This window comes from Setaria italica, chromosome IX (assembly GCF_000263155.2).
Source record: "Setaria italica strain Yugu1 chromosome IX, Setaria_italica_v2.0, whole genome shotgun sequence".
NCBI lineage: Eukaryota > Viridiplantae > Streptophyta > Magnoliopsida > Poales > Poaceae > Setaria > Setaria italica.
Window position 1 is genome coordinate 5,264,221 of NC_028458.1, and position 7,878 is coordinate 5,272,098.

At 45.5% G+C, this 7,878-nt stretch overlaps 1 protein-coding gene, 1 long non-coding RNA gene and 1 other non-coding gene across 4 annotated transcripts; 1 reads left to right on the plus strand and 2 right to left on the minus strand.

Moving 5' to 3' along the window:
• The first annotated feature begins 379 nt into the window (after window positions 1-379).
• LOC101781864 (LRR receptor-like serine/threonine-protein kinase RPK2) lies at window positions 380-5,796 on the plus strand. Of its 2 annotated transcripts, XR_215770.2 has the most exons (3): window positions 380-3,935; window positions 4,959-5,194; window positions 5,321-5,796. XR_215770.2 is itself a non-coding variant. In XM_004981666.2 (2 exons), the coding sequence occupies exon 1, from the start codon at window positions 702-704 to the stop codon at window positions 3,888-3,890; it is 3,189 nt and encodes a 1,062-aa protein (XP_004981723.1). In that variant the 5' UTR covers window positions 380-701; the 3' UTR covers window positions 3,891-3,935; window positions 4,959-5,796. The 2 variants fall into 2 exon arrangements, 1 of the variants encoding a protein (XP_004981723.1); XM_004981666.2 differs by having other exon boundaries at window positions 4,959-5,796.
• A 5-nt stretch (window positions 5,797-5,801) lies between these two features.
• Window positions 5,802-5,874, minus strand: TRNAR-ACG. Its single transcript has one exon. It is a non-coding gene; the product is annotated as a tRNA-Arg (tRNA).
• Window positions 5,875-6,662: 788 nt separating this feature from the next.
• Window positions 6,663-7,696, minus strand: LOC111255932. Its single transcript, XR_002676087.1, has 3 exons — window positions 7,500-7,696; window positions 7,322-7,409; window positions 6,663-6,855 (listed from the first exon to the last, which is right to left on the minus strand). It is a non-coding gene; the product is annotated as an uncharacterized LOC111255932 (long non-coding RNA).
• Window positions 7,697-7,878: the final 182 nt, after the last annotated feature.

Here is a 7,878-nt window from a genome sequence, read left to right on the forward strand (position 1 = left end):
CATGGTAATCATCTCTCACTCCTACAGTCTCAGTTTCAAGAGAAAGTAGAGCATCTTCTTAGAAAGAATAATTAGTATGATCAAGCCATCGAGTAACGAAGTACCAGTAGTACGTCGACGTGGTACTTCCGTACTACTAATAGTGGAGTATCAAGCAATTCTATTACCATTCTCCTTTCTTAATCTCCTTTTCACCAATGGAAACATGAGCACGAGACGCGGAACTAGTCAACAGCCCCAAAGCATGGGCAGACGGCGAGGCAGCGACACCATCAACAAACAAAACCAATCTTTCCAAGGGCAAAATCGTCACGCCAATCACCTCTAAAAAAGATTAAAAAATTCAAGCAAGAAATAGAAAAGAATTATCGCTGGACCTGGACGACGAGTAGAGGACGGTGGCGGAGAAGAAGAAAGAGCCACTGAGCCAGCGAAGGAAGCAACAGAACGAAGACCGTCACCAACCAAGAGAGAGAAGCAGCAGCCGCGAGAAGAACACAGAAGCCAGCGAGAGATCATCAGAGGGAGGGGGAGAAATTTGCAGGAAAAAATTAGCAGCCTTCCCTCTGGAATCTAGCTAATTACTTTCCGGTCCTTCTCCCCCATGTAAGTCTCCCCTCCCCGTCGCCTGCACCTACCGGAAGCGACGCCTCCTCCTGCGGTTCAGGTCCATTCCTGAGTCGTCGCCGTCGGCTATCTAGATGGTGGCCGCTCGCCGGAGCACGGCCTCCACCGCCGCGCTCCTGCTACTCCTGCTCGCGGCTGCAGTCTCCATCTCTTCTTCCGCCGAGTTGCACCGCAGCCAGGAGCAGGACAGATCGGCGCTGCTCCAGCTCAAGAACGCCTTCCCTTCGGTGGAGCTGCTCCGGCGGTGGTCCCCGAACTCCGGCGGCGCCGACCACTGCACCTGGCCGGGGGTCACCTGCGACGCGAGGTCCCGGGTCGTCGCTCTGGAGGTGCCCTCCCCTTCACGGCGCTCCGTACCCGGCCGGGAGCTCGCTGGCGAGCTGCCCGCGGCGGTTGGGCTCCTCACCGAGCTGAAAGAGGTCTCTTTTCCGTTCCACGGCCTCCGCGGCGAGATCCCCGGTGAGATCTGGGGGTTGGAGAAGCTCGAGGTGGTCAACCTTTCGGGGAACTCTCTCCAGGGCGCCCTTCCGGCCGTCTTCCCGCCGCGGCTGAGAGTGCTCACCCTTGCTTCCAACCTGCTTCACGGTGAGATCCCATCTTCCCTTTCCACCTGCAAAGACTTGGAAAGGTTGGATCTTTCAGGCAACCGGCTCACTGGATCGGTGCCCGGAGCTCTTGGCGGCCTGCCCAAGCTTAAGTGGCTTGACCTGTCCGGAAATCTTCTTGCCGGGAGTATCCCCACTGGTCTGGGGAATTGCGCGCAGCTCCTCTCACTGCGGTTGTTCTCGAATTTGTTGAATGGTTCTGTTCCAGCAGAGATTGGAAGGCTGACCAAGCTGCGGGTTCTAGATGTCTCGAGTAACAGATTGAGCGGTCCTATACCACAGGAGTTGGGTAATTGCTCAGATTTGTCGGTTCTTGTATTGTCTAGCCAGTTCAATTCAATGAATTCGCATGAGCTCAATCTGTTTGAAGGAGGGATTCCAGAGAGTGTAACAGCTTTGCCGAGGCTCAGGGTGCTATGGGCGCCGAGGGCTGGGCTGGAAGGAAATGTGCCAACCAACTGGGGAAGGTGTCATAGTTTGGAAATGGTTAACCTTGGGGAGAATTTATTTTCTGGACCGATCCCAAGGGAGCTAGGACAGTGCAGCAACCTCAAGTTTCTCAACCTTAGCTTGAATAGATTATCTGGTTTGCTGGATAAGGATCTCTGTCCGCATTGTATGTCTGTGTTTGATGTCAGCGGAAATGAACTGTCAGGATCAATTCCAGCATGTGTGAATAAAGTCTGTGCATCTCAGCTAATGCTAGATGAAATGACATCCAGTTATTCTTCAGTCCTCATGTCCAAAACTCTAGCAGAACTGCCATTTAGTTTCTGCAACTCTGGACAGTGTTCTGTTGTGTATCATAATTTTGCAAACAACAATCTTGAAGGTCATCTTACATCCTTGCCGTTCAGTGCAGACAGGTTCGGAAACAAGATGACATATGTGTTTGTTGTTGATCACAATAAATTCAGTGGGTCATTGGATGCAATTCTGTTGGAAAAGTGTAGCATCTTGAAGGGACTGATTGTAAGCTTCCGAGACAACAAGATATCTGGTCAGCTCACAGCAGAGTTTAGTACAAAATGCACTGCTATCAGAGCTTTGGATTTAGCTGGCAACCAAATATCAGGAGTGATGCCTGCTAATGTTGGTTTGTTGGGAGCTCTTGTTAAGATGGACATGAGCAGAAATTTTCTGGAGGGTCAGATACCTGCCAGTTTCAAAGACTTCAAGAGCTTGAGATTTCTCTCATTGGCTGGGAACAACCTCAGTGGTAGAATACCATCCTGTTTGGGTCAGTTGAGATCACTGAAGGTTTTAGATCTCTCATCTAATTCTCTTGCTGGGAAGATCCCAAGTAACCTTGTGACACTAAGAGATCTCAGTGTGCTTCTACTTAACAATAATAGGCTCTCTGGAAACATTCCTGATCTTACCTCTTCTCCGTCGTTGTCCATATTCAATGTTTCATTCAATGACTTGTCTGGGCCACTGCCTTCAAAAATTCACTCACTGACGTGTGACAGTGTTCTTGGAAATCCATCCCTCCTACCTTGTGAAATGTCAGCACTCTCCAATCCATTAGCGAATGTCCGAGCTCTAACTGAGACTGACAATAATCCACCAGCTGACAATACAGCCCCTGATGGAAGTAGCAGTGGTGGCGGATTCAGCAAAATAGAGATTGCCTCGATAACTTCAGCATCAGCAATTGTTGCAGTTCTCCTGGCTCTGATCATCCTTTATATTTACACACGAAAATGTGCATCAAGACCGTCAAGACGTTCTCTCAGGAGAAGGGAAGTCACTGTTTTTGTTGATATTGGTGCTCCTTTGACATATGAGACTGTTTTACGTGCCAGTGGCAGCTTCAATGCAAGTAATTGCATTGGAAGTGGTGGCTTCGGAGCAACGTACAAAGCTGAGGTCGCACCAGGAAAATTGGTGGCAATAAAGAGGCTTGCTATTGGAAGATTCCAAGGTATTCAGCAATTCCAAGCAGAGGTCAAAACACTTGGGAGGTGTCGCCATCCAAATCTTGTAACACTCATAGGATACCATCTCAGCGATAATGAGATGTTTCTAATATATAATTTTCTACCTGGTGGCAATTTGGAAAGGTTCATACAAGAAAGGAATAAGAGACCAATTGACTGGAGAATGCTTCACAAAATTGCTTTAGATGTTGCACGTGCACTTGCATACCTTCATGACAACTGTGTCCCACGCATCCTACACAGGGATGTCAAACCAAGTAACATCTTGCTTGACAATGATTACACCGCATACCTTTCTGATTTTGGATTAGCAAGGCTGCTTGGAAATTCGGAAACACACGCAACTACTGGTGTGGCAGGTACTTTTGGATATGTTGCTCCAGAGTATGCAATGACGTGCCGTGTTTCTGATAAGGCAGATGTGTATAGCTATGGAGTCGTACTTCTTGAACTTATTTCAGACAAAAAGGCACTAGATCCTTCTTTCTCTCCATACGGGAATGGATTCAACATAGTTGCCTGGGCTTGCATGCTTCTACAGAAGGGCCGAGCTCGTGAGTTCTTCATAGAAGGGCTGTGGGATGTGGCTCCGCATGATGACCTTGTTGAGATTCTACACCTGGGTATCAAGTGTACAGTTGATTCTCTTTCTTCTAGGCCCACAATGAAGCAAGTTGTCCGACGACTAAAGGAACTCAGACCGCCATCTTACTAGTAACAGCAAGCAGAGATTGGCTTCCTTCTGTAAATTAAGAGCAAGGTAAATAAACTATTTTTTTCTGTCCTTTTGCTTTGTTGGACTCAACCAAATAGTGTTTTATTCTGATTATGATTTGTGTACTGATAGTTCTTTATAGAAAAAGTTAGATAATTCTGTTGCATGTGATTGTGTTTGAGAAAAGAACCACGGATCTTAACAAATACAAGTGTCCATGTATCTTCTTGTATGATAACTGTGCTCATTTTGTCCCATCGCCACGTACTTGCGTTGCCCTGTGGATACTGTTTTCTGACAGAAATTTGATGTGCTCCCTGACCATATGAAATTGCTCTTTGGGATTGGATTGAGTTCTGGTCGTATTTACGTTTCATTCATGTTCTGATCGATATCGATAGTACTAAATATCAGCTAGCAATTGGTAAAATAAAAGGCCGAGTAGGTGTGAGCAATTCCTTCTTGTTAACTTGGTCCGTGAAAATATCTGCTTGCTTGAGAACCGAGTGGTACAGCGCTGTTAGTGGAGCCTCCAGTTGAGAGGATGCTCACCTGGGCTTGAACCTGGGTGCCTGCATGTCCACATATATCTCCCTGAGAACTTATGTTTAGCAGGTTACCTGCCCAGCTAGGGTTTCGTAGACGCGTCCTATATGACAAAGCTGGGGGGGTGGGGGGGGGGGGGGGTCTTATCCCTGTGGTCAAGTTTTTTTTATTTAAAAAACAGCTGCTTGTTCCATTGTATGGCTACTCACTATATGGTGCTTGTTTCCTGGATACTTGACACAACATCTGGTAGAGTGTCTGAGGGATGAAGTGCATGACTTGTATTCTCGATCAGATGGTTCTTTATTGCAGCTAGTTTGTCTTGTAGAAGAGCTATAAGAATTATTTGATTGTCAATCGATGAAAATGCAATTTTTTTATAGTTCCACTTACTTTTTCTTATGCATTTTGTCGATAAATACCTTTAGATGTTCTGAATGTGCATTTATAGGGTTTTAGCATCCGCTATGTTGGTGTCATCTTTATCATCAAAATTTGAAATGTTCTGTTTTTCGTATGTAGGCTGTTGGCTGTTCTGGTGACTTGAACTACCAGTAATGTTCAAATGCCATCTCTCATGGGGCCCTCAAGCAGGACATTCAAGCTGGTGGCAAACAATTCAAATGCCATCTCTCAAGGGCCCTCAAGCGGGACATTCATGGTATTTAAATGTGGCCTTGGATGCCACCTTATGGGACACTGCTATTCCTTCAATGCCACTGCCAGCGAGAGGAAGTTCTGCCATGCCTGCCAAATATGTAAGCAGCCTCTTCTGATCTTCTCCCTACCTGCCTGCCGCGCTGCTGTTTCTTTTGGAAAATTTCATTCATGTATACTCGTCTAACCTGAGGACACCCTTTGTTGTATCATCGTTCCTGTACAAGATGAGGCATTACCCAGTTAACAGGATGCATTTATATACCTTGCCGGGCAATTAAATTGGCACAATGCGCCTGGCTGCTCTCCTGACCGGGGATCGAACACAATGAGTCAGTGCTGGCCTTCTGGGCGACATGTAAGAGGACTGGATTATCTGTCAGTGGACTGGATACCTATCAATCAAAGCAAAACGGCATCTGTCAAATAACAGATTATCCGACTTCGCATTTGTAATTGTACATTCCACTCTCTTGTCATTCTAGTTCGTGTTGTGCATCTGTCTTGTCATTCTGTTCCTGATGAAAATGACCTGGAGGAATTTTGCTTTGATTAATCATTGATGTAAACTGAAACGTGTAGGCTGGAAGATAGTAGCAAAAGTGCAAAACATTTTGATGCTCGTAGTGTTTGTAGTAGCAGCATAACTGAGAATTGGCCTCCGTAGTGAGGCTGGAATGCGAATGGAATAAAAAAAAGATGACGCAACGACTCCGCTGGGGATCGAACCCAGAATCTCTGGTTCCGTAGACCAGCGCCTTATCCATTGGGCCACGGAGTCCTTCTTGTAGGGTCGTTATCCCCAATAAGAAAATACAAATATGTTCAGCAAATCAGCGCTTTTGACCTTTTGTGAGGTCAGGCGCATTTTTTGAACCTTTTTGTTTGCAGGATTTGGTTGGCTTGCAGGATTTGTATTAGCAGCATAGCTGTTTATCTCAAGCCTGGCTAGAGGGTCTGGTTGCATTGCTGGAGCCTAGCTACAGTGCCCAACCAGGCAACCAAAAATGGATTGGTTGGCTCTGGGGAGCCTGACTAGCCCTTAGAACGGGTATCTGAAGAATCCTGAACTACGTTCCTCTCCTGTGCTCTTGGTTAGTTGCCGCTAAAATTGGTGCTCTTGGGTACCCTTTGTGTTTCCGGCCTTTTATTTCTATGCTGTTCGAAATTAAATGAGAAAAAGTCTCTAATGTCTCTCTTTTGATCCATATAGTTGTTCCTAGGCACCAGGTCTTTCGATCCATATAGTTGTTTCTTCAGGCACCCAGGTTCAAACTCTCTACTAAGGTCATGCTACTGTAAAAATAATTCGTACATACCTCCATTTAGGGATAAACCTGCCGCAAATTAATTATGCGGGTTAGTGGCTGTCCGCTGCCGCAATGGTACTGCTCGCTATTATCCGGTGGACTCGGTGGGAGATACGTAAAAACTCGCCAGGCCCGCAAAGCATTTGTAGCTAGCTTACTTGCTCTTTAGCAGATGATATATAGCATGCGGCGCTGGCTTGCTTGCCGCTACTGTGGCTTTACTTTTCCACTTAAAAGAAAAATACATTATGATAGTATAGAACCATGTTGAAAATTTAACATTACAATTCTGGATAGTCAGATCAATCAAACAATTCTGGATATATTACATAGATGAACTTGAACTAATAGCTATTTTCAGTACGTTCACTAGGTCAACTCAATATCTCAATTCTTTCAGAATAACTTGTACTAAAGAACCTTGCTCGACCAAGCACCATCTTTCTTCGATTCTGAAAAATTCAAAACCAAAATATTCACCCATTAGCTTCAAAGTATACCTGCTGCTCAGTGCTAAACTAACACATTCAATCACTATGGTCTTGAGACATAAAGACGAAGCAATGCAAAACAGAAAGTGACAAGTAATTAGAACAGAGAAACAACATCAAATGATATTCCTACTGTCTGAGCAGAAAAAACAAATGACAGGAGCTCCGTAGTTCTGATTGCATAATATGAATATAAAATATAAATTCAGAACCATGCCTCTTAAAGTTCAAATAAAACTTATGATACCTTATTCTGAACAAAAATAGTGATTTCAGTACTAGGCCAACAGTACTACTCTGAACAAGATCAACAGCTAGCAAAACATTGTACTGATTTTCTCAGTTTTATGAATGGTTTGTTGCAGTTGCTGCTGGAAAATAGTGCAGACAAATAGCATGGTGTTCAACACGAGTAGTCATAGCTCACCATGAAAAGAGTTTACTTCATGCAGTGCCTTCATAGTACCGATCCTCGTTATCGTCAATATCTTCTGCCATCTTGAAGCTGGTATAACCTGAAATAAGAGGAAGCGATGAACATCCTTTAGCATGACACAATTACTTGAACAAGCATATTATTAAGTACAATTAACAGAAATGTGTACCTTCTGCTCTCAACCAATCCTGGAGGCATATTAATGCTTCTACATTCTTGCTTGTCAGACGACTTCTATACTCGCTAATCACTCTCCCACCAGTAGAGAATGCGGACAATCAACTTGGTGGAAGAGGAGGATGCGCCGGTTCTGGAGGCCTCGGGTGCCGCCCAGCGAGAAGGGGCGGAGACGACCTGCGCAGCGTGGCCGGCGAGCCGGGGGGGGGGGGGGGGGGGGGGGGTCTAAGATCTCGGTTGGAACTTGGACACTTCTCTTCAGCTGAGACACATGGAAAATGTCGTGTATGGTTGATAGTTGTTCTGGAAGTTGGATCCAATAGGAACGGTCCACAATTTCACAACTTCATACGGGCCGATGTAACGGGGAG